Source organism: Tenrec ecaudatus, chromosome 9 (assembly GCF_050624435.1).
Source record: "Tenrec ecaudatus isolate mTenEca1 chromosome 9, mTenEca1.hap1, whole genome shotgun sequence".
Classification (NCBI taxonomy): Eukaryota; Metazoa; Chordata; class Mammalia; order Afrosoricida; family Tenrecidae; genus Tenrec; species Tenrec ecaudatus.
Window position 1 is genome coordinate 73864995 of NC_134538.1, and position 27200 is coordinate 73892194.

General features: G+C 46.8%; 1 protein-coding gene across 1 annotated transcript in view; it reads right to left on the reverse strand.

Annotated features, from left to right (window-relative positions):
• The window catches only part of BMPER (BMP binding endothelial regulator), a 283741-nt gene extending 267074 nt beyond the window's left edge, over positions 1 to 16667 (reverse strand). The window contains exons 1-2 of the mRNA XM_075557553.1: positions 16346 to 16667; positions 15194 to 15279 (exon numbers count right to left, since the gene is read on the reverse strand). Coding sequence (XP_075413668.1) covers positions 15194 to 15279; positions 16346 to 16478 — 219 coding nt within the window. The 5' untranslated portion in view covers positions 16479 to 16667. The remainder of the gene's footprint in view (positions 1 to 15193; positions 15280 to 16345) is intronic.
• Positions 16668 to 27200: the final 10533 nt, after the last annotated feature.

Below are 27200 nucleotides of genomic sequence, written 5' to 3' on the forward strand. Positions count from 1 at the left end.
TTTTTGTGACTCTAAAATGAATTTCTCAGGAGATATGCCCTCCCTCATGTCTTTAAGGAAAACGATACCATTCAGACATCTCTAAACGGGTGGGTGCAGTTGTATTTGTGATGTATTTGCTGATGTTTCAAGAGTGCCTGGGGCTGTTCCGGATGTACGGCTTGATAGTGCAATGAATCACTGCCCCTGCCCTGACGAAGCTTAAAGCCCAGTTGGGGGAGATAGGCACGTAAATAATTAATACAAATTCAGGAGAGAAAGGGTAAGTGTTATGATAAAGGCAACAAAAGAGCCAGAGGTTCATTTGGATGAGTGACTCGGGGAGACGTGCAAAAGGAGATGGCAGGAAGAGGCAAAGCAGTACTTCAGCAATGCTGCATAGAGGCAAGGTCGGCGAGACTGCCTCTTACACACTTCAGACACGTGCTCAGGAGAGACCAGTCCCCGGAGAAGGACATCGTGTTTGATCAAGGAAAAGGGCAGCAAACGCAGAGGAAGGCCCTTGAAGAGATGGATGGACACGGTGGCTGCGACAGTGTGGTCAAGCATAGGAACAATTGTGAGGATGGCACGGGATCAGGCTGTGTTCCGTTCTGTCGTGCACAACGTCGCTATGGCTCAGAACAGACTCGGTGGTACCAGCAACAGTGGGAAGACCTCTTCCAACCCATGGCAACACTGCACTTCAGGGAAGAACTGTGCTCCCAAGGGTTTGCAGTGGCTGTGATCTTTCAGAAGTCGATCGCCAGGCCTTTCCTCCATGGCGCCTCTATGTGGATTTGAACCCGAGCTTTTGGTTAGGAGCCAAGTGCAATAAATGTTTAGACCAACAGCAAACTTCCCACTCTCCCTAACCGCCACTTAGCATGCGGATTCAGTGGGGCTTTGTAGAGTAGCATTCATGCTTACACGTTCTCTCCTTTCCAGGACGCCTAAGCTGAGGAGGGCCTATCACCCATGGGCGCCTGTATGAAAGCCTGTGAACCAGTCTGTCACAGATGTACCTACTACATCAGCAGCTCTAGAGCAGGTCCCAGCAGTCAGCATCGGTAGCAAGCCCCTCAGAGACCTTGAAGAACTACCACTGCAGAGTTCCTAGAGGAGCCAGGAAATGGGAGGGAATATTCTTCCCGTTGACTTGTTAGCAACCTACAACTGTGAGCGCGCAGTCTACCAGGTCACCTCACTCCAAGCAGTCAAAATTGGGGGGGGGGGGGAGGCAGGCCGAGGCTGTGAGGGAACATAAGTGTCCTTTGTCACCGGAATGTCAAGCCCCACTTTACGGGCCTCCCACTATAACTGCTAGTTTAATCACACGTTCCCACATGTATTGTTGACTATCTCATGATAGAAGGTGAAGTAAAGCATTATCAAATGTCATATTCAATATAGATACATATTCCGAACCCACTGCCACAGAGTCTAGTTGGGTTCATAATGACCCTATAGGACAGAGTAGAACTGGTCCTTATGGTTTCTGAGACTGTACATAATATAGGCGTAAACATGGCTATCTTTCGCCCGGAGGGGGGGGTAGCTAGTAGGTTTGAGTAGTGGTCACCATGAGTCTTTACACACACATACATACACACGTATACACACATACATACACATGTATACACACATACATACACACGTATACACACATATATACACACACATACACATACACACACGTATACATACATACACATAGATGAAATCTATTACACTTAAGGAAAAATTGTTTGCAGTTTGTTGTCCTGGTACATCAAATATCCCTCCCAAGAGTTAATAACTATAGGTCGCATAGGTATAAATTTTCAAAGAACTTGAAAGCAATAAAAGATATTTAACTTCAAAACTATCTGGAACATAATTTAATCTCTTTTTGTTCACGAGGGGGAAAAAGACCTTTTTTTCTCCCCCAATCTTCAAGTGCCTCCGGTCATTATTAACATAAATGTTCAATAAAGATGCTGAGTTTAATGACCATCAATCATTTTCCTCCTTCAGCCCTGCAATTCAGTTCCCAAATTTCCTGCATAACTACTGTGAGCTCTCAGCACTGAGCTGAGCACAGGGCCCCTCCTTCCCGACGGAAACCTCCGTCCCCACACAGAGGTCTTGGGATGAACAGAAACAAAAAACAACAAAAAAAAAACCTCTGCCATCGCTCTAGCAGGCTTTCAAGACTGTCAATCTCGACAGGAGCGGATGGTCCTGTGTTTCTCCCTCTGAGAGGCTGACAGGTTTTGAACTGCCGACCTTAGAGTCCATCCCGTGTCCCACAGGGGCCAGGGCTCCTTGAGATACAGAGAAGAGCCCGGGAATTCAGAAGTGGGGGTGACAGACTCAGAAGCATCCACCTTTTACCCTACCCTCACCTTTCATTTTCATTTTATATCCCCAATGGATAGCCACCCGGAATGTAAGGACCTCTCAGTGAAATACTTTGCAGTAACCTTTGAGGAAAAATACCTGATGATTCTATAAAGGTCATGAAATTGCTGATTCTATAAAGGTCAGCAGCAGCGAAATAACGGAAATTTCATAGGGTTCAACTTAACATCCAAATCTTTAAAATGGCCAACAAATGTATAAATTAAGTCCTCCTTAACTTCACACAGTACATGTCTGACATGAAAGTCTTATTTATTCAGTTTTTCATAACGCTCTCTCTCTCTCACACACACACAGGCGAAGATGCACACACATCCTGGGAGGGAAAGGAAGCCGTGGGCATCTGGTACATGCATTTCCCGCCCATCCCAGCAGCGAGAGTGGAGGGCTAGTTCTTCCAGCAGAAGCCACCCCCAGACTAATCAGACTGGAACAGAAAGGCCAGGCTCTGCACCCTTCCGGCCAACCAGCACTTCCCCTACTTCTGACTTGAGTCACCCTCTAATGGGCAAAGGATTTCCAGCAGGGGCTCATCCATGTGCTGATGGGTCTCTGAGCTGACCTCTGCTGGGTCCTAGAGGGCTCCAGAGTCCTGGCTCGGCACTGCATTGGCCACCTCTCACCCCTCCATCCTAACAAGGCACCTGGGTGATGCAATGGTTAAGATCTCAGCTGGGAACCAAGGGGCTGGTGGTTCAACTCAAGAACAAGGCTCAATGAGCTGCTTCCATGAAGATCTCCACCAGGAAACTCTTCCACGCTGTCTCACTGCTGAAATCATCTCACCTGACAATACCCTTTTTAATAAGCCCCATTTCCCCCAAGGAGCATAAGTGCAGGAACCAGGTGGGCCCTCACTCTGAGACAGAGCAGCTCTCACCTGGGAGACGGCCTGATTGATCTTTCAGGTCCTCCTGTTCAGAAAAAGTGTCCCACTGAGACCAAGACGCAGTGTGTGTGAGAGTCTTATGCTACTGTTCTACGCCATAAATCCTCAGCGCGGGATTTAGCCCGACAAGCTGTGGGCGCCTCTAGAATGGGTGGACTTCTGAAAAGTGAAGGAACAGGAAGACCACAGCAAAAATGGCACGATTGATTTTACTGGAGGTGGAAGCTGCTGACGCATGCCCTGCCAGCCCCAGCCTCTGGGTCAGGAGGGCATCCTTTGCTCATCCTGATGCAAAAAGTTCTGGTCAGTTAGAAAAGATAATGGAGAATAAACCCCAGCCCCTCCCCAGTGATTGTCTGTTTGTTTGCTAAGATTCTCCACATATAAGTAGGGGAAAGAAGAAAATGGCATTACTCTGCTCACTAAAACGCATTCAGCGAAGGAGCTAAACAAGTCTGCACGCCCGGCTGCCATCCACACATTTGCCCCAGAGATGAACGCACAGGGATAAACCAGTTGCCGTGGCATTGACTCAGCTTTGAAGCCACCACCTGTGGTAGGAGAGGACCACTCCACCAGGCGGCCAATGGCTTCGCCCCTTTGGAGGCTCATCAGCAAGCCTCTCTTTCAAGGACCTTCAGATCACACTTTCTGGTTAAGAGTTGAGAGCTTAACCATGTGTGGGTCCCAATGTCATAGATTTCATTGTGCTTTGTTTTATGTGTACGTGTGTTTACGATAAAAGAAGAAAAAGAAAATCAAATAAGATAAAAGTGCTCAGAATGTGTCTCACTGAGGTCCGAAAGCTGACCGAGCAGCGCTGGTTTGCATGGCCACTTCCTCTGGAAGAGCTTCTGAGGTCACCCACAGCTGCCAAGGCCAAGGCAGAACCAGAGAGCCCCACCACGGGAGCTAAAAATAAGAGGCTCCGCCTACGCCTACAGTGCGAGCAGCCATGAAAAAGCCAGCCGGCCAAAATCTCTTTAATTGACCATGAATACAAGGGTTATTTTTTGAAATGTGTGTTTTTATAAGCTCCAAAGTTGATGATTATCTCCGTGCTATTTCTCGTCACCACCATCCTCTTTGAAGAGTCTTCCAGGAGCCATCACGGCAAGAGTTATTTTATGGTTGGCCCATCAAGAGGGCATTCTAGGGAAATACTGCGGCTGGCCGGGAAGATGCCACTCGGCCCACCCTCTTACTTTCTCCCATTGAGATCCTGCCTGAAACCTTCAAATGGCCATCGAGATTATTACAGACCTTTGAACTTTTCATTTGGTAGTTCTAACGTTACCTAACATTGAGAAAAGAAAAAAAAAACTCATTACACTACATGTACATACAATAAGGCCTTTGTCCTTAAAAGAAAAACATAATTTTCAACAGAGTCAGCTCCCAGAAGCCAAGGGAGCTAACATCCAAAACCTAATATAAACACGAAGCCTTGTGTCAAGATTTCGGAGTCAGGCTCCTTGAAAGGGGGAGGAACTGCTGGGGAATGCCAGCGACAGAGATCCGGAGGCATGTTTCATTGTGACTTTTCAAAGTGGAAATGAAATCATCCAAGTTGTCCCCGCTCGCCACTGTTAACGACAGTTCTGCTTTTGACAGTGGGGTATGCCCATAGGAGGCAGTGGGTAGCAGACTGATTAGCCCAGAATATAGTATAGTCGTTATTTTTAAATAAAGCCTCCCAGCATTTTCCTCTACACCTAAACTTTCCCTAAGATAGAGAGTCTGCGTAAGGGAAAACCAAATTTCAGAACAACGGGTAAGTGGCAGCCACTTGTGCTTCGTTGGGTGAGTACTTGTCACACATGACGTTTTCTTTCTTTTTCTTAAATAGACTTCACCTCTTCAGGAAACTTGAGGTTCAAAGGAAACTGGCGTGATGGTGCGTGTTTATTTGACATTCCCGCCCCTTTCCAAGTGTTTTGGTGATGATTACTTACGATGTCTCTGATGGGGGAGATTGACCTTCGATGACAACCTCTCTGGGAGACTCTCATTTGGGAATGTGAAGTTCCATTCTGGGTGGGGGCGCTATCTCAAGTGTGAACAGCCCAAGCTGTAAACAGGAAACTCCATGGCACTCCCACTCCTCAAGTCCCCAGGTTGGGGACCTCCTGCTAAAGTTATGGGGCTGAAAGAGAGGACCCTGCTAGGTTCTTACAAGAGGACCTCAGGACTTCTGTTGCAAATCCCGGCAAGTAGCTACACTGTAGGACTCCCTAAGTGCACGAATGGTTACATGGTTGCTAACCAAACGTCTGGCAGTTCCAATCCACTCCGAGGCGCCTTGGGCGGCCAAAGGCCTAGGATCTGCTTCCGAAAGTTCACAGCCATGCAAGCCTTATGGAAGGAAGTTCTGCTTGGCAACCCATGAGCTTGCCATGAGTCAGAATCAACTTGGTGGCAACGGGTGTTTGTTTTTACCCGCAGGACAGCGGCAGAGCACGCCATTAAAGAGAAGACGCAGTCTCTGGCAGAAGTTCTAGGGCTGGTTGGCCTAGAGTGGAGCAGGGCCCCAGGGTCCAAATCTGGTCACACCAGTCAATCTGGGCTGACACCTAATTGGACACTATATGGGCTGCTATCCACACATGGGTAGGTCTGGGTGACCACAGTTGCTCAGAAAGCAAGATGCTGTCCCATTTCACTCTTTGTAAGATTGGGTGGATTCAGAAACTCCAAACTGCGCAGGTCCACATGGTCACTGGTTGCCCACGTTTGCTTCCCATGAGCCATTTCCTGATTCAATGGCAAGGGCCACGAAAGGACAACTGGATCTCTCCGTGCAAGCAACATTGTGGCCACTTGTCCATAGACGGGCACAGCTCAGGCAGACGACTCTTTGAAGATGGGAAGAAGAGCAGACCGTCCTCCCAATGGCCCCCAGGGTTTTCCATCGAAACACACAACAGACGGCAGTCCACTCAACTGAGAAGGAGCACCGCCATCTACTTGGAGAGGAATTCAGAGGAAGCACACTTCATACCCATTGGCAATAAATTGTCATGGAAAACGACCCACCAAGTCTCGCCTTTTAGATGTGTCACAAAGGCAGGAATGGCTGGTCATTTAGTTGCCCCACTTAAGGAGCTTCCACTTTCAGGCCCTAGTTTTACATTTTTTACATGTTTGAACTCAAAAGACCCCTCGGATGAAGATGAAGATGATGTTGTGACTGAAAGATTAGGCAATATGCCCCAAGTCATTCACCTATTAAAGTAGAGATGAGAAATTATACATGCCCCCCCCAAAAAAATTTTAAAGCCTGCGGCATTTCATTTGATTCCCTGTGTTTGAGTTCTTGCCCTTCAGTTTACCTCTGTTCAAAGAGCTTTCACGAAGTCTCTTATCAAACCTAGACGTATCCTACAGCCAACACTGAGGGTAAGAGGGCCACTTCTCTTTAAAGATGAAGTGCGCCCACGGCCTTTTGACTTGCTGTCTTTCCACAGTTCAGAGAGCCACTAGGTGTGACCTGTACTCGGAGTTTCAGAGACCAAAGCTGTCCCTTCTGTGACAACATAGACATTAGAAATGCAATGGAAAACGTTGAGCTTAACTTAACTTTTCTGCCTTAGAGTGGAAGACATTAAGTGCAGCCTCCAAGGTTTGTAGGCATGAAATTATATCATGTTTTTAAGATACCTTTAACAATTTAATAGCGCAAACTTGAGCATTTGTAGTTCCAAGTTTTAATACTGGGCAGACATTTTTACTTTGCTGCTCTTCCCATAATAATAGCAATTCCACCAGGTGGCCTACTGAGGACTCGGGCCGTGTTATTGGGAGAGAACCTAAGTCCCTGGAGGAAGAGCTGGATTGGCATCGTGGCTGCAACAATGAACTCAGACATCGCACTAATTGTAGGGAGGGGACAGGACCCAACAGTGTGTCCTTCTTTTGGACAGAGAGCTACTATGAGTCTGAACCAACCCGGCAGCACCTAACATCAAAAGCAATAGCCACAGAAGCATTCCAATTTCAAAATGGAGTGTGCTTTGGCATACGTGACGTCAATTTTGTTTTGGGACCTTATAATTTGGATGTGGTATTTGCGTTTGCAGAGATCCTTTAAAATAAACATTATACCCGTGATTTCTGTACAAAATGTTTTTTAAAAATCCCTACAGCGATTTTCGTTTGGGTTTCCTGCCAAATGGGGTGCCACCAAATCCCATCTCTGGTCAGTGCAATCCTCAGTGCTAATACGGAGTGAGGATTACATTAGGGAGGGGGGTACCATTTTTATAATTCCCTCACTCTTCAAAAGGACCAAGAAGATGGGAAGCTTCCTTCGTTGATCCTCCCCTGTGCAAACGGAACACCACTGGCCTTTCACGTCTTCAGAAAGCTCTGCCTTGGCTTCGGCTTTCCTAATTCTCCTCCTGCCCCTTCTGCAACGTCTCAGTCTCCTTCATGGGCCCTTCCCTTTCAACCCTTCTCTTACATCTACCTTTTCTTCTAGTCACGATTATAGACCCATTTCTTTACATCTCAATTTAGAGTCTCTCTCAAGACAAATAATGTCTTCCCAAATCTTTGAAGACATTTGCATCCAGATAGTGAACAAAAGATTGCCGCTCTTGCATCTTGGTTTCTTTACTGAGATCAAGATCCACAGAATTGAGTCAGCTGGGCTTTCCAACTTGGATGGCTAATCAACCTCCAGCTCCTCAAGGATTAGCAAACATGACTCCCCATCCACATCCTTGGTATCTTCCTGCATTGTGCATAATCCTAGCCGGAACTCTGAGAAGAACCTTCAGTGAGTCACATCTCTCACCAGCAATTTTACCAGCAAATCCTATCATCGTGGGCCGGAAAACACCTCTGACAACCTCCTGGTTCTCAAGGGCGTAGGTGGTCAGCAAAATGACTGAGACACAGAGACACCCTCGCACAGTCCACTGCAACCACCACCACATTTTCCGAAGCGTGTCTTATGGTGAGTGGTCTGGAGTCTTTTCATCTAAATCTTCTAGAGCAGAAAGGTGGTTAAAGAAATCCAAAAGGAGGAATGGCACCTGGCGTCAACCCAATGCCTGCCTGCCTTCCCTCTTTCCCTTCCTTCCTTCTTCCTTCCTTCCTTCCTTCCTTCCTTCCTTCCTTCCTTCCTTCCTTCCTTCCATGCCACGTCCCACCTCTGTCCAAAGTCCCACTTGCTCTTAGCAGAACACACAACATCCCTAGATTTTCTTGATCGAAATTTCAGCCTGTCCTTACTCTACACATCCCCCCACAGAACTGCGAAGGCATTGAAAGCTGATCCTCCTCTCCTGGCATTCAACATGTTCACATGTCGTTCCATCAACCTCCCAGTGCCTGCCTCATGGCAGTCTTGGTCACTTGGGGTTCTGCCATCCCCCCCCCCCCACTACTCCAGGCCTTTCTTCAAATGATGGCTAGCCTGCATGGTCTTTCCTTTCTCATCAAGGTCACGGTCAGCAAGATGGGACCTCAGTAAGCATCAGCTGAACCCATTCCAAATCATGGTGACCCACAGCTTGTCCAAGCCGCTTGCATTCCAGGGCGGGTTTCGCAGAACATGACAGCCAGCCTAGCCTGTCTTCAAGACCTGTTTGAATTCACCCCAGAACTCACCTACAACTACCTTGTTATTGAGATGACAGTCGGTGACAATGCTTTTCTGTCCCCTGTAAAATGTACTTATGCATGAGTCTGTCTCTCCCCTGAGGCTGTGGGCAAGAATCTGTCCCATTGGTCCTTGTCGCCCCAAAGTACCCAACTAGCACAAGACTTCAAACACAGAAAAGGCTAAAAATAATAAAGTAAAATGGAAGGAGAGGATGAGGTGTGGGAAGAAGTAAGACAAAAATAATATTATTGGATTTATGACCTGCTTTCCCTCGTGCCTTGAGTGGTGTTTTATAGAATTAGGACTAGGACTCCGGAGGGCTTCAAATACACACCCAGCTCGTTTGCTGATCTTAACTAAGTTCAACAAGCACACTTGGCCTCTCGTGCCATGGAAGGTGGTGTTATTGAAATGATTTTCTAGAACAAAGCATTCAATAGACTATCCGTTGCAAGTGTCATAAGAGAGGGTGTGAAAACCCGATATCCTTTATTTATTCTTCACATATTTTTGACGAATTGGCTTCACTGTCCAATATTTTGCCTTGCCTGACTTTGCCCATTATCTGCTATTCTGGTATTCGCCCTGGCCCTGTTTGTATTCCCGCCTGGAGACGGGCTCTCTTTCCTCAGCATTATTTCCTACACTGAAAACTCAGTTACTGTTGACACTCCCTGTAGAGACTGGTGCCGTGAATCGGAATGAACGTGTGTCGATATGGGGTGGGAACGGAGAGCACATGAGTAAGTAGGCAGCGAAAACTCACTCGGGTCTGGAACAGGGTCGAGAGACTTCCACCAGACGGGCCAGGAAAATCCCCATGATGCCAGACCACTAGACAGTTTTTCCAGAAGTCCCGGGCTCGGGAGTCCCAGCCCAATATCATTACAAGTGAAGGTGACCCCACCGGCATAGTGATCCAAACACTGCAGAAAGGAGGTCCCTCCTGTATGGAAAGTTTCTCTCTCTCTCTCTCTCTCTCTCTCTAATTCAAAGCAAGAGGGAAACTTACACCAGGACCCATAGCCCTGAGGGTCCAGTCCTCCTCTGGGGGGACAGAACAGCCCTCTAGACACTAGTCATTTAACCTTGTCCACTCACAAAGATGGGTGGCCTTGGAATTATTCTCCCTGTCTCTCCATTATCATCTACTCTTTTTTCCTTCTTGGCTGACCCTTTGCATCCTCATCTGAGCGATGAAATAAGAACAGAAATCAAAAGAATCTCATCATGAACAATAACAACCCATTCTAGAGAATCTGCTATCTGTCAAACTCTGAGCCAAGCTCCCCCAATGCTATAGATCCTGGAAACCCAACTTGTTGGTATTGATATTCATGTCCACCCTCCAGCTCAGGAAACTGAGGCTTAAACAAGTGAAATCACTTGCCTAAGGTCACAAGCAATGACAGAACTCAAGCCTGTTTGATGTCGGAGCCACAGGTTTTGGTTGCCATCTGTCCTGAAGAATGACCAGATCTACTGTTTCCTTTGAAAAGGCATTCCTAGTCCCAGTGGGGTTTGTCTGACAAGACCAAACCTGTTTTAACTGCCCCAAAGAGAGCCCACTTTACCTTTGTGGATGTTGAAACAACTGTCTGAAACCCATGACACGATGTATAGATGTTCTTGCATAGTAAATTACCAACTAGCCAAACTCAAACTCACTCACAACCATCAAGTTGATTCCAACTCATAGTAACTCTGGGCAGAGGACAATTATCCCTGTGGGTTTCTGAGACTGCAAATGGGAGTGGAACGCCTCCTGCTTCTCCTGTGGTGGTCCCAGTAGTTCCTAACCGCTGGCTCTTCAGTTAGCACACACCCAGGATGCCATCAGGACTCCAATGAATGGGCAGGACAAGCATTGCTTCCACAGCCCAGTTCTGTCTCTTCATAGCTGTGTGACCTCAGGAGATTTACTCTGCCTCTCTGAGCTTCAACAAAACATGGATAAAAATAACTGCTTAAAGGGTATTAAATGAGCTGCCCTTTGTGTGTTCAACAGACATAGCCTCAGAGACACATAGTAAGCTCATGAATAAATTTGTTCCCTTCCTCTACCACTATCCTATTGAAAGACCTCTGGTCCACTGGTCAATTATTTGCTGAACAGAATAAACATAAAGCCTGGTTGCTTCTTTAGTGAGCATTCAAACTCCAGGATGCAAACCAATTCTGAAAAGAAATCATGGCAATCTATGTATATATATGCTAAGTACAGTATTCCTCTGCATGTATCAAGACTACTTTACACACACACACACACACAAATTGAATCCTGATGCAAGGCTATCTCCCTCTATTCAAACATGTGTCCAACACTTGTTCAGATAATAGTTATCTATTCTCCTGCCGCTTAATTTGCACAATGGAAAACATGAGGATTTTATAGAGATAAGGCACCCAAGAGAATCTAGGATACTGGTAGCTAAGGGTTTGGTGATAGAGGATTTGGGGGATTACAAATGCGGAAGACAGCAGACAAGGTCTCCTCTGTTTTCGCCATTTAGTTGGCTCCAAGGGAGGGGGAGCCCAGCTTGCTTCTTGTAGCACCAAATTTCACGTTGCTTTTTATGAGCAAAGGGTCCATTTCTACATTGCACCTCTGGATTTAAAAGAGGAAATTTAAACCTCAGAATAATGTTTTTTGCTGAACAAAATGTATGCCAAACTAAGCTCTGACTTCTGGCTTTCTGAGTCCCAGCCTCCAAAGTTTTCTCAGGTTTCCAGTCCTAGGCCGAGCTCCCTGGCTCCTGCCATTTCCTCCTGTTGGCCAGTTCGGTGGAGGACACTTGCTGGGCTCGGGGATGCCCTCCGGCTCCAGAGAGGTGCTTGAAATGCATCTATCCATTTGGGACTGATTTAGAGAAAGCATCAGCATGCCTCCCTTGTCATTATGGAGAAAATGACTCTAGCAAGAATTATGTTTTTTCTTTTAATTCACACAAAACAGCAATAAGTCTAGGCCTCATAAATGACCATTTGAAGGCAAGGGCACGTTTGAAACTCAATAATGAAGCACGTTCACATTATTAACCTCACCTGCCCACTCAGTTTCCCAGCGTTTCGGACAGCAGTCCAGCTTCTCACCTTCTCCCTTGAATGGATGAAATGAGGCTCTTTGGCCCATAAACTTTAAAATGCCATCCATCACCAGCGAACAAACAGGTTATTCTTGGACCACTACTGGTTCTGGCAGGGTCCTTGGGTCTATGCAGACGGTGATAAATGAGAATTAAATGATTCAGTGCTGCATACTATGGCCAATACACAGGCTGTCATCCTAAAAGTCCCCCACCAATATCAGCTCACTCCACCTTTGAAACATTACGGAACTTACAAGTCTAAATTAAGCCAAGTTACTTTGGTGGTGTTAGTGGGAGGGGGAGGGGTGTCAAACTTTCACACTGTTATTATAGACAGGACTGTGTGCCACCTATTTCCTTCCATCTGTACCTTTTGACATCTTTTTTTAAGCATATGTTGAGGTTAGCTGCTCTTTTTTTAGTACATGTTATGAAATAAGATACATACTTATTCTCAGCCTCAGGTATCTTCCTGCCAAAAGACTTGAGCAACACAAACCAAATAAGACTATTTTCTTTATCCAACATACCGTTTAGCCTCTTACATACACTCTTACTGTACATGCATAAAGCTAGCTCGCTCCTAAAGCTCCCTGCCAGTCAGCTGAATTCAGAGTGAGATTTTCCTTCCCATACTGCGACTAACAAACAATATTAACTAACTGGACTCTTCAAAGACTCAAGAAGAAGGGAAAACAACGCCAAAATGTAAGATAACTCAATGCGCTTTCTGTCTTCTCTCTTCTTTGTCCCGGCTTTAATTAAACAAACAGACCGTCTGGAATCAGACACAATCGAGTGTTCCAGCCTGGCCCTTTCCTTTAATGCGATCTTGGCAAGCTAGCCCATGTCGCCAGGTCTCAGTGGATATGAGTCCGAATTGACTCAATGGCAGTGAGAAGGCCTGGTTCCTCATCTATAGACGACGGTTAACCATCTGCAAAGGATTGTTGTGAAGATTGAATGAAAGAATGCAGGTTTGGATATGAAACCAAAAGAGCACAGTATTGATAAACATCTGTTGCTTACAAAGGTAGGTTGCTAATGCTATCGGGTGCTAAATATTAGGACATCAGCCTCCAGTCTAGCCGGGTACATGGTAGTCTGGAGTGCTTTGAAATGCTGGGACTGTCAGGAGTTTGCCCAACTAAGTACAAGAAGACATACAAGTGGAGAAATGCTTGGCCAGTTATTTAGACTAAATTTTACCAAGTCAATTAATTACACATGCTTGAGAAATAATAACGGTGATAAAGCAGGCCCCATCACCTGGAGCCCAGCAGAGCTCCCTGTCACTTCTCCCTGAGCCTTCTAGTTCGGATCTTCCAGCGAAGGCCTCTGCTGACTAAGTGAGTCCAATGGCCAGAATCTCCACATCTCTGTTTAGAGAGGATTTCTGGAAGGGCTCCTCCAGTGCAGATCTCTCCAACTGTTACACAGTATCAAAAACCACAAGTGAAGAACCTGCGCTCCTTCTGAACCTAATCAATACTTTTCTGGGGGGCGGGGGTAAAGAAAACATTCTCTCCCCTGGACTTCCAGCTGATCTTTCCCTTTTCCCTCGTTTGCATTCAAAAGATTTCCTCATTTGCCTTCAAAAGGGCAGGAGTCTAACATCTATCTGTTTATCAGACAGACAGTCTCCACCTTCAGAGAAAGGCATTATTTCCTCTGGGGGAGGGAGCAGAGAAAGGGAGGGGAGGGGAGAGGGCGCAGATCAGAATGTTATTTGGCCAGGATATGCAAGAGCCCAACTGCATAGCCAGCCTTTGTAAATAGTAATATTGTTAAACACGGGGGGAAAATTTTTTTTTCACATGGAATTCCAAGTACATTTAAATCTTATTAGGTCAGGGTAATTTCCTCTGAAAAATAACCTACTCTCCTTATAGAGAGAAGAGAAATAACCAAAGAAAGATTACTCCCGCCCTATGGGGCTGCATTTGTAAATCTACCATAAGTCCAAATTTAGCCTTCAAGCTTCCTTCCAATAGGTTCTGCAGTGAAAAATCATTCATTAGCACAAAGTCAAAAGAGACCCTCTCTCATCAATCTTTTGCATTTAAGCAGCAACTATTTATCATCTCAGCAAATGCAATATATTTCTACTTCAGTTTCAGTTGACTCCCTTCATCTTCTGAATCTGATAATCATTTAATCCAGACCTTCACCGTCATCCATGTCTCATTTCTTCAACATTGACCTCGTCCCTTGTCCTGAAAAGGTTTGGGCGGTTTAAACCCAGAAGGCTTGGCTTTCACCTAAACGGAGAAGGATCCCTTCTCCAGTTCCATACAGAAAGCAGATCTGGTAACAAGTGGCCATCCATCACTCTTAGGGGCTTTGCCTGGGACGGCCTTCATGCATCTCCAGCAGTGTTTCATGATGTGCCCCTTTCTAATCAAGATTTCCCAAAAGTTATTGACTTGTAAAACACTTTGAAACAAAAGAAAAGAAAGAGCTCCTTTTTGGAGAGCTATGTTTCATCTCAAATTTTTTTATTCATATAACTTAATCTCCCCCATGAGGTCAGTTATTAGACTATTAAATAAAATAAATGGAAAGGATTTGTTTTGTTTTGTTTTATCTAGCCGGCCGGTGCCAGGGTTAACTAAACTGGAAGCCAAGTGGCACTTTCTCAGGACAGCCTTATCTTTTCTGACAACTTCCAGTTCAGAAATAAATATTGGATTGGAGAGTGAAGGGTCTAACAGGCTAAGGACTAAAAAAAAAAAAAAAATCCTGTCTTAGATTTTGTCTTTTCTGGTTATCACTTCTTTTCCCTTTGTTACTTCCCTTATCTGTGACCCTTATATCGCAATGTTATCTCATCATTTTCCTGCTGGGCTCAAGTGATCGAACCCAGGCAGAAAGTCTGCCTGTCCCTATTGATTCCATGGCAGTAGCCCTTGCTGGGGACATTGCAGACTGTAATTCTCACTGAGCCAAGGTCAGACACAGTCCATCTTCAGTTCACTTTTGTGTCTGTGACATCAGAGATAAGAGTTCCCAGCCTGGTGAAACGGTATGTGCTAAGGCACAGAAAACTCAACTTATCCAACTGAATTCAACCCCTAAGCTACCGCTGTATACCGCCTAGAGGCTGCTGTGGAAGGAATGAAGGCAATTTCTAAGGTCTGGTTTTATTATTACATGTGGTGGATTTCAACTTGCATGAGGGTGCAGTTAGTTGCTCTCCTATTACTTGATCTGCACACTTACCAAGCAGACACACATTATGCAAGGGTTGTCCGTGATAAACGGGATCTGAAGAACTTCGCCTTCATTTTCACATTTTGCAACAGAACCTGAAGTGGGGGGAGGGAGAGGAGCACACAGACAAACTATTTCAAACTGAGGCAGTACTACCACTAAAGTTTTTCATTTTACACTGGTCCTCTTGAAACTGGTACACTAAACGTCAAAGTCTTTGGAGTTTTAACATTATCAAACACCAAAAGATGTTTTTACCGACAAATATAGTTCTGTCCGTATGTTACATAGAGAAAGGTAATTGGTTTTCGTTTTGTTCTTTTTTTCTGTTTTTCCCCTTCTTGGTGATTTAAGTACAATTCCAAATATTTCACTAGATCTTCAATCATATTTCTCCTTTATATAAATATAGGAAACGCACACAGGAAACGCACATCTTTTCTGCTGAGTAATCAAAATTTGTCATTAGGATAGAGCTGAGATTGGTGGTATCAATGAACAGGGCCTTGCTATGGATCTGCCTTAAACTGTCTTGGGTTGAAATCACTTTTGGAAACCCTATGCTCTTCTCTAAGAAATCGACTCAATATTTTCTTTTCTGCACCAGGTGTCAGTAAAGTGTGGACTTCAGCATAGCAGCTGAGGTCTTCACCTGCCTGAGAACATATAATTATTATAACCTGCGATTATTACCCTTTTAAAATGCAATTGTTCCTTTAAATTCACGCTCTGGCAACGGGTGCTTTAAAAAAGCACTCTTTGCTCAGCGGCTGATATTGGAACCGTAGAGAGGGCAAGCAGGATTCATAAAACGGTGCACATCTATCTCCCCTTTAATAGTAATAGGTGGAGTAGAGATGAAAACAAGGGTTGACAAAAGATGTAAAAATAAACTTCCAAGTTGAATGTGAAAGAATTTCTATCATCACTACATGGATATCAACAGCCACTCAGTCCTCAACCTCAATACCGGCTCCCCGCCTGCCTTCGCATCCCCCTACCTCCCCTCCGGGACCACGCCGCATCCTCATCCGGCCAGCGTCGGGCAGGCGCCAAGGTGCGAGCTCCTCACCCTCCCACCCCGCGGGGCAAGCCCGAGCCACCTCTCCCGGGTACCAAGCCAGCACCCGGAGGACTGCTCCCTCCCGCGCCCTCCCATACCTGTCAAGAAGGAGGAAGCCAGAGACATGGGGACCCCGGAGCAATTGAGCAGCAGCAAGACGCAGCAGGTAATCCCGGGCGAGCGCCGGCGGGGACGCTCAGCCAGAGCCCTGCCGCCGGAGAACCAGAGCATCGTCACCTGGAGGGGATCCCGGGCGACTGCAGGTCCCGCGCCGCCGCCGCTGCTCGGCCGCCTCCGCTCGCAGTCCAGAAGGGCTCGCAGCCGGCGTGTTGGGAGACAGTCCGCGAAAGAGGGAGGCGGGCGCCTGGGCGCACGGGGGGGCGGGGGGTGTTGTAGACCAGGAAGAGCAGGGGGGGCGGGGGGAACAAGGGTGGGGGGCGCCTAGGGAGGAGGGGTCCTGAGTCCAAACGCCTCCAATGCGGCTTTTTTTTTTTTTTTTTAGGGAGTTGCTTGCTGCGCGGGAGTCGACGATCGCTCTACGCCGGGGAGGGGGCCCGGCGGAGGGGGGGTCGGGGCTGCGGGAGATCCACGGAGAGGAGCGGCGGCGCTGCGGACCTCGCACCGCCGCCGCCCGGGCTGCTGCTACTGCCCGGGCCGCCGCCGCCGCCGCCGCGTCCTGCGCTCCGGCACTCCCCACCCCCTGCCCGCCCCGCAGGCTCTCGGCCCGGCCGGCGCGCGCGCTCGCTCCTGCGCCCCAGCCCGAGCCCGGGGCGCACCCGCCGCCTCCCGCAACCCGCTGGGGGCGCCCGGGCGCTGGAAGGACTGCCGGCGCCCGCGCCCGCGCCCGCACCCAGCCGCTTCGGGGAAGACCGCGGTTCCCGGGGCGCCACGGGGACCCGGGAGACGCGTCTCCACCGCCCGGCGCGCGCAGCGCCACCTCCCTTTCCCCGGGGAGCCCCGCTCCCCCGCGGGTGCAGGCAGCCCGGCTCCCGGCAGGGGCTGCGTGCGGGGAGTGGACCGCCAACGTTGCGCGGCCCGCGTGGGGGGCTCTCTGGCCAGGAGCGACAGCGACTTCGGGAAGGAGCCGACAGGGGCGAGTGGCCTTAGCGATCACGGCCGTGTGCTTGTGTGTCTGAGTCCTGACGTTGAAGAGGACCGAAGCTGGGACGACACGCAAGGGCGATGAATAAACGCAGAGGCGAACGTTTTTCACCCTAAATAAATGGGGGCGCACTAGTGGCTCCACGACTCCTCCCTTCCAACCTCGGGGCCGCGGCCCGGGGTGCGGTTTAAGGAATCAATCCCCCGCGCCAGATCTCCGGCTGCGGCGGCTGCAAGCAGCACCGAGTTCGGGTGCAACCGCCGGCGCCTTTCGCGCCCCCGCAGCCCTGGGTGTCGGGGAGTCCACCCCGGGACCCCGAGGGCCTCCCGGCCTCCCGTGCAAGCCTGGCACCTCCGGCTGGGCGGAGGTAGCCGAGGGGGGTTTGTACAGGGTGGGGGTGGAAGCGAGGGGACTTTTGACAAGTGTGGGATCTGATGGCTGGCAGCGCTGGGGCAGCGCTCCCTGGGCCGGGCGCTGGCGGCCTGCTCTAGTCCTGGAGAAAGGAACCGGTACCGGCAAGACCAGGATCCCAGCTGTGAGCCAGGCCAGGGGATTCGAACCACAGGACAAACCCCAGACAAGACAAGCACGCTCCCTGCCCCCGCCCCCTGCCTACTGAAATGGACTTCACTGTCTCTTGGGCAAATGGGTTGTTTGTAGTAGCAAGGACTATACCTTTTCGAAATAACTTAGTCTGTTCGCTGACACTTTTAGTCTAGCTCCTTAGCCCCCCTCCCCGTTTTGGCTGTTTATTTGTTTTCATTTTTTCAAGTGGCTTGGAGACTTAATTACGACTACGTTGCCAACATCCCTGCACACTGAAGAGCCGATAGGAGCGCGTTGCTCTGACGTGGGAAAATGAGACAAGTCAGCGCTTTTGATAGGCTGGCGTGGTCCATTTTCCGCTCAAAACAGATTTTTTAATTTAAAACTTAAAAGGAAGAAAAATGATGTGTGAATGCCTCCCGCCCTCCCACCCCCGCCCCAAATAACACCACATTCAGTCAGCTTCCGGAAAGTCAACTTGAGTTTAATGTATTTACCGATCCTAAGGAAAGAGAACTTGCAAAAAATATATACTTATTTTTCCTAAACACAGTCTTTTCTCCAAATCCATATGATGGATTAAAACGTGTAAAACAAAATTAAATTAAAATGTTGCGTGTTGCAGTACTATCAGTGGAAACCACTGTCTCTTTTCTCCATAGATGAGGTTTTTAGATAAAAATATGCATTACAGCTCAGTTGAGGGAAAAGAACACAATGGGACAACCGAAGGCTCTTTCATTGGGGTAAGACCCTGCAGTTGAGTTGGATTGGCAAGTGTGATGAGATGCAGGACATTTGAAGAGTGCGGATCAGTTATTGTGGCTCTCTCTGGTCCTCCTTGGTTTGCTTGACAGAAGTTATCAGACCGGGATTCCATGGTGCTTAGAGGCTTATTGGCACATTTGAAACCACCAGGAACACAGTCTCCTCTGCCTGGAAGCTTGCAGATGGGCAAGGTGCACTTTGGCAAACCAGTCTCTTCTTCCTGTGTATGATCATCAGCTGCCACCCATGAATTCCCTGACTGCCTTCTCAGCAAAGAGGCACTACTTGAGAAAGGACAGCCTTCTCCTGCAAGGCCTTATCAGAGCTTTTCTGAGAGCCTCTACTAGGCTCTACTAGCACCAATCTACCAGCTGCCCCTTGGTCTCCTATCTCCACAAGGCTGGGCTATTCTGGGATGAATGAATACAGCAGCAGAAGATGCATGGTCTGCTTTTCCATTTAAACTAAATGATGTTGTCAAAGCCCAGGCCACGTGGACTGAAATTGAAAGGAGAGACAATGGGTGCTTGGCTCCCCTTAAGACACCTTTCAAGAGGAAAGAGGTAATGAGTCCCAAAGACCAATGAGAGAGGACTTCAAAAGTTTGGGGAGAAAATGGAATTAAAAGCTAATGAATGAACGCTGTAACTGGATTAATCATTACCCTTACCTGAGGGCTGTGGGTAATGGGGAGTGAATGGCAATGGGTACAAGAAGGAAGAAAATATTCCGAAGTTGATTGTGGTGAGAATTTCACAATGCTCCTTCATATGATTGAACTACTGAATTGTTTAATGTGTTAATTATAGCTCAATAAAACCACTCTTTTTAAAGATAGTGGAATTCTTCCAAGGACATTTTGCAGCCCCCTAGTGTTTAAAGGGACAGTCTCATATTTAGACGAATGCTGGGAACCCCACTGTTCCTCTTTAAAATCTAGAACCCCTTCAGACTAAAAGGTTCCGTAGTAAGCAAAGTCCTATGTATTCCTCAAAATTGCACTCCTGAATTCTCATGAAGAAATCAGCTAAAGATAAACTTTAGTAACATGGTTTCAAGTTCCAAAATGACTTGAATAGAAATTATATCAACCTAGCTTCCTACATATTAAATGAGAAAATAAATTTACTTCAAAAAAGGAAGCAGGGTGAAGAAATCACAATCCTAACTGCTAGGGAAGGGCCGGTGGTAGTCCCCATGTTTTGTTTTGTTTTCTGCTCTTTCACCTTATAAAGGGCACCTTCCTGCACATTTTCGATATGACATAGATGTGGAATTCTGCTACCACAAAGTCTAGCAAGGAAGAGAAAGTCTAGCCATTTAAAGGAAGATGCAGGTACCCATGGAGGCGGTGGCCCCAGAGCCTCACTTTGAAACAAGGAGGAGGTTTTCACGAGAGCATGTGAGCCCTGCTGATGGAGTGGTTATGAGTCGGGCTTCGGTCCATAAGGTCAACAGTTCGAAGCTACCAGCTGCTCTTTGGGAGAAAGACAGGGCTTTCTAGTCTTGTAAGCCCTGACAGTCTCAGAAACAAAGCAAAGGGGCAGTTCTACCTGTCCCTGCAGGGTCTCTATGAGTCAGCATCTCTCTCAGTGATGAGAGAAGGGCAATCTGGGAAGAGCAGGGCTTACAAAGAAATCAAGATGGCTTGGGGTAAGGGTTGGACTGTGAATTGCAGGGCCGGTGTTTCAAGCCTACTAGCCACTCCTCAGGAGAAAGAGAGCTATCTGCTACCATAAAGATTCACAGCCTCAGAAACCCTGAGTCAGAACTGACTGGCTGGCAATGAGTTTGGAATTGTTGTTGTTGTCATCTATTTTATTCCAACTCATAGCCACCCTCTGCAGGGTTTTAGAAACTACAAATCTTTAGAGAAGAAGATAACCTCATTTCTCGCCCGAAGAGGTGCTAGGGGGCTTGAACCTCCAACCTTGTAGTTACCAGCCCAACCGTTAGCTCACATAGCACCATCACCTTTGTAAAACAAATGGGAAGTGCTAGTTCAGTTGGCTCTAGCTTTGGCTTGAGCAGAAGCCTGGAGATAGTGAGGATACCTAGACAGCTCTTGAAGGACTCACTCCAGATTAACAACTGGGGTTTTACCATGGAGTAAACTTAATTCACTGCCATCAAGTCAATACCAACTATAGTGACCCCGTGGGACAGGGTAGGACATCCCCTGTGAGTCTCCAAGACTGTACCTCTTTATCAGAGGAGAAAGCTCCAGCTTTCTCCCCTGGAGCAACTGGTGGTTTCAAACTGCTGACCTTTCAGACTGCAGGCCAACTGGTAACCACTACTCCACCAGGGTTCCTCACCATGGAGTAGGTACCTCATTTTTCTTTGAAATAATCAGACTGCATCTTCTCAGAATGGAAAGTATTTCTATGGCCATGTTCAGCAATATGAATATAGCATTGATGGTTAGGTGGTAGACATCTCACCTTCCACGAAGGAAATGTAGGTTTAAGTCCAAGCCCCGTTCATACACATGTGCCACCCACCTGTCAGTGGAGGCTTGCGTGTTATGATGCCAAGCGGGGGTCAGCGGAGCTAGCAGATGGAGCTGGATCAAGAATAAAGGCGTGTTGATGTGCTTCTGAAAACAGTTACCGAAGACCCAACGGATCACAATGCGTGCAGAAACAGAAGGGGTCGGTGCCATGCCATCGTGCGTGTGGTTTCATGAGTCAGTAGGGAATGTGACAATAACCGTGATAGGACCAGAGTACAGAGTACAATTTTCACCTTCATCTCTTTGATAGGTTTGGGATGATGGAGTGGATACTACCCAGGAATCATTACTTCTCAACCCCATTAACAACGGCTCTATCGCTCCTCTGGGGATGAAAATAGAAGGGGGACTCTGAACTGTGTTTTGGAAAAACCCTGGAGAGGTTAGAGATATATCATAGAAGCCAACGGTGGGGAGGGAGAGGGGATTTCAGAAGTAAATGGTGGGGGTGGAAGCGGGCAGGGAGCACTGCACCTGACACTGATTGCACAACTGATCTTCAGGGTGATTCGACCATTTCGGGGAAGGGTGGGCTCTGGGGTGCATGTGGTGGTGATTGTGTCATTCCCCTTGATATGATTGAACAATTAAATTATTCAATTATACGACATGTAAATTATGTGCCAATAAAACTCTTGGGGAAAAAGAAAGGAGAAACCTGAGAAATAAAGAGGTCAGTGACTAGCCCAGGGTCACACCTCTCTGTAAGGGCAGAGCCGATTTCAACGGAACCTGGCTCCCTGATCACCATGCTTTTCATTACAAACAGCCTGCCTTCTTGCAGTATGAGTCATAAGAATTATAGCGAAGGACCACGGGATGTTTTAGATACGATGCAAATTATAGTTACAGAGTTAGAGCACTAGGTACTCAAGTATTTATTGAACTGAACTGGCACCAAGAATACAAGCTGTAATGCTGTAAAAAAGCAGACCATAACTTACCTCACCAGCGGGACAATGAATTTATTCTTAGGTCACTGGGCTAGCATGTTCAAGAACTGCACTCTCAGCGGCTCTCTGCTGCCGGTTGCTTTTCTTCTCTCCATCCTTCAGAAAGGAGCAGCTACCCCCTGAGGCTGCCGAGGAATCCTCTAGATTCTGCTTGTGAGCTCTAATGTCATTTCAAAAGGTCAGAGGTTTTGGAAAACAACTCTGGTTACACGGGAGTGACAGGGCAACGGCCAAAGCATCCTTTCCATAATATCGGTCTAATGTACTTGAGTGACCACTTTCAAAACCAGGCTCTTCACAGCCATGAGTCTGATCTTTCCCCACTTGCTCATATTGGTCGATTGTTTGTTGCTAAGAGGTCCTTCTCTTATGAGTGCGCATGCCGAACTCGACAGCAACTGGGGTGTTTTTGGTCCCGATACAGATTTGACTCGGTTCTGAAAAAGACGCTTTTAAGAAATTTCTTCATGAAAATGATGGGATCAAATCAGTGCAAACACAGTTACATCAAGTGTTTCACTCAAATAACAAAATCACTGGTTTCTCTGTTGCTGTCGCTGTTTACATTTTGATAGACAAACTACCTAGCTTCACTCTTTCCCTGGCCCTCAATCATCCGATCCTGTGCTTCAACAGTCAAGATGCAGCTGGGTAAGCCAGGCCCGCTTCAAGGGTGACTTGTGCATTTAAATGGGTGTGAATAACCAGGTGGGAGAGTCCTGGGTTCTTTATAACCAAAACAAAAGCCACTGTTTCTCAAACGTTTAACCTCTTTTTCTATCAAAATATTAAAAATATTTCAAGGTGCTGATTCATCATCAAGGATTCATGGAAAAGAATGTATCAGTTTGAGATCCGAAGTTATGGAGAGAAATTTAACTCCGTTGATAGGTAAACCCCAGCGCTCTTGGAGAAAGGCCTTGAAGAAAAGGGTTAATCCCCCAAGCAATTTTGCCTAATCATCAGCTTCCCTGGTTCCAGGGTTGTGACCCTATCTGTTTGCCTGCAGTCAGGGGCAGGTGGAAAGAATGTAGTGACCAACTCAGGCAGCAAAATATTAAGTTAATACCTTGTTCTCAAGGAGCTCTGCTGGTGTAGTGGTTACATGTTGGGCTGTGATCAGAAAGGCCGGCAATCGGAAACCACCAGCGGCTCCTGGGTTGAAAGACTGGGCTTTACACTCCCTTAAGTAGTTCCCGTCTTCGAAAATCAGAGGGGCAAAGGCAGTTCTGCTATGCCTAATAGGATCACCAGGAGTCGGAATCGATCCTAAGTCAGTGAGTTAGCCTGTTCTTAGGAAGGAAGGTTTTACGTTCTTAGGAAGGAAGGTTTTACTAGATCTTCTAGAATATTTCCCATCAGTCTCATTTAGAGTAAGCAGAGGGTAGAAAAATCACCATTCTCTCAGAATAGTTATGTCCCAAAGTATCTCTAGATTAGGCAGGAAAAGAGAAAGTTCAATATTACTTATCTAAGGCTATATATTCAAACCACACCAAACTCACTACCATCGAGCCAATGTTGACTCATAGTGATCCTACACAACAGAGTAGAACCGGCTCTTTGGATTTCCAAGACTTGAAATCTTTATTAGAGGAGGCAACCTCATCTTTCTTCCACAGAGTGAGCAGTGGGTTTGAACCACTGACCTTTGGTTAGCAACTCAATGCATTACCCACTATGCCAGCAGAGCTCCCAAGATGTATACCACCAGGATGCTATTTAACATCAATGGAGATGGTAAAGACTCCTGGCAGTCCCCCAGTATCCATTCTTCCTCAATATGGAGCCTCCAGTTTGTGCCTTTTCTGTTTTTGAAATCATTTTATTAGGTGCTCATACAACTCTTATCATAATCCATGCATACATCCATTGTGTCGAGCACATTTGTACATTTTTTGCCACCATCATTCTCAAAACATTTTATTTCTGCTTGAACCCTTGGTATCAGCTCCTCATTTTTACCCCTCTCTCCCTACTCCACCTCCCTCACAAACCCTTGATAATTTATAAATTATTATTATTTGGTCATGTCTTAACACTGTCCAGTGTCTCCCTTCACCCACTTTTCTGTTGTCCATCCCCCAGGGAAAGGGTTATATGTAGGTCCTTGTGATCGGTTCCCCCTTTCTCCCTCACCTTCCCTCTACCCTCCTGGCATCACTACTCTCACCACTGGTCCTGAAGGGATCATCTGTCCTGGATTCCCTGTGTTTCCAGTTCCTATCTGTAGCAGTGTTCATCCTCTGGTCTAGCTGGATTTGTAAGGTAGAATTGGGATCATGATAGTGGGGGGGGGGGGGGAGGAAGCATTTAAGAACTGGAGGAAAGCTCTATGTTTCATTGTTGCTACACTGCACCCTGAATGACTCATATCCTTCCCTGACCCTTCTGTAAGGGGATGTCCAGTTGCCTACAGATGGGCTTTGGGTCCCCACTCCAAACTCCCCCTCATTCCCAATGATAAGATTTTTTTAAATTTTTGTTGCCTGATACCGGATACCATTGACACCTCAAGATGACACAGACTGGTGTGCTTCTTCCATGTGGGCTTTGTTGCTTCTCAGCAAGATGGCCACTTGTTTACCTTCAAGCCTTTAAGACCCCAGATGGTATATCTTTTGATAGCCCAGCACCATCAGTTTTCTTCGCCACATTTGCTTATGCACCCGCTTTGTCCTCAGTGATCATGTTGGGAAGGTGAGAATCATGGCATGCCAGTTTAATAGAACAAAGTGTTCCTGCATTGAGGGAGTACTTGAGTAGAGGCCCAATATTCATCTGCTACCTTAATACTAAACCTATAAATGTATGTACATAGATCTATTTCTCCATCATCATATATAAATACATTTGTGTATGTACATGCCTATATTTAGACCTCTATAAATGCCCTTTGCCTCCTAGGTCTTGTCATGCAACTTTCAGAAATAGAGTAATAGAAGACTCTCTTGCAGGTAAAAGAGTCACCCATGACTGGGACTCACTCCCTCTCTGGTGGCTGGAATTGTTGTTGGCTGCCACCAAGTCAGCACCCTCCTCTGGAAGAGCCCCTGTGTTAACATCTCCACAAGATTTTCCTTGGTGCAATCTTTACATAAGCAGTTGAGCCGGCTTTTCTTCACTAAACTGCTGGGTGGGTTTGAACAGCTAACCTTTAGGTTCATAGCTCATCGCAACAACCAGTGTGCTACTCAGACTCCCTGGAGACAGGGAGTTCTTGCCTAACCCTCTGAACTCTGTTGTTGAGTACATGGTGGCTTTGGGATTGCAGTCTTATCCACCCTCAATCAAAGACCGCTTTCCTCTTTAGGCGGAACCCTTTTATATGCTGACCTGATATGCTAGCTTACAAGGCGGGCAAGCTGTTGGAAACTTGAAGCAATTTCTCCAGGTTATCTTCCTAGATGCTTGTGGATGCAGATGATATACAATCAATTTACGGGCTGTGAAACCAAAGGCAGTGCATCGACTTTCTAGGCTGCATTGATTGGAGGGCATAAATATTTATTTAGGGAAATCTTAAGACAAACGACGGTGACGAATCTGACCACTCTCCGCTTTACAGGGTAGCATCAGATCTCTCTGTGCTTACAGAAAATGACCAGTTTCTCCCCGGTTTCCCCTCAATCACTTCCCAAGACCATCTCTTTCAACACGAGTTCTGAGCAGCTCTGCACGCCACCGGCTTCGCTTTCCTCCTCTCGGAATTAGTCATCAAAGGCATGAATAACGCCAGAATCTCTCCCCAAGACTAACTTGATCAAATGTAGCCCATCCATCATTTACGTAGCTTGCTACTGATTGGTTATTTGCCATCATGGAATGAATTGAAGCTCATGTCACTCGTCTGAGAAATCCTTCAAAGGGGATCCTTTGGAGCGAATCTGAAGACAATAAAATGAGTCCTCGTGGTGACATTTACCATTCTAATGGGTTGAGGCAGATGAATTAATTTTGTGAGCCTCGGTTTTCCCATCTGTGTATGAGGGGTAAACGACATCACTTCTGTCTGATGTCTGTAAATTAGAGGGTTTTAGAGATGAGAGTCCCCTCTGGAACCATCAAAAATCCAGTGCCTCCTTGATACAAACGACTCAGCAAAGGCTCAAACAAATTAAGTAACTTGCCCAAAGCTGGGCTGGACATAAGTTCTTGTTTTGTTTTATTTTTTTTTTCCAGAGCAGCAAACACCTTCTTTGGGAAATAGTCCTCAACCCTGTGGTTTTCCTGGGGTCTGCCAATCATTATACAGCCTGTACTAGTTTCCTTCGGCTGTCATCACGATGTACCACAAACTGGGTGGCTTAAAACAACAGAAATTTATTCTCTCGCAGTTCTGAACCCTAGAAATCCAAAATGAGGGTTTTGGCAGGACCACACTGCCTTCAAAACTTTTAGGGGAGGGACTCCCATACCTCCTCCAGCTACTGGTAGTATAAAGTATTCCTTGAATTCTTGAAGCATTAACTCCAATCTATGCCTCCGTTTCCATGTGACCACTGTTTTCCCCTCTCTCTATCCAGGTCTCTTTGCCTATTCCTGTATGGACATGAATCATATCAGATTAGGGTCCACTCGGGGTGATCTCAGGTTAATATTACATTGCCAAAAAATAAATACAATTTCCCAAATAAGGTCACAGAGTCAGTTCCATGAATTAGAATTTCACCTTATCCTTGGGGGGGGGGGGACATACCAATCAAACCATAATATCCCCCATCTCATACGCTTCAAGCAACCAGGGAGATCCTTCGGCCCCCACTGGGCCTGCCATGATATCTAATTCCTCAGGCCACATCCATTCATCCATTGGTTCAGCATTGGAAACATGATCTCTTGATTTTCAAACTTGAGCTTCAGGAAAACATCGTTTGCTTTCTGACTAATGCCAAGTTGGAAGAGGCAAGCCAAGTACCGTCCCTAGTCTGAAGACTTGGGGCTATGGACGAATGAAACCTGTCTCCCCAGGAAAGTTGAGCTGAAAAAAAAATCATGACCCATATAGGGAAAGCTCCGGCAAGAACAGGGACTTCTGACTCCCACCCCGGTGATCTTTCAAGAGAGAA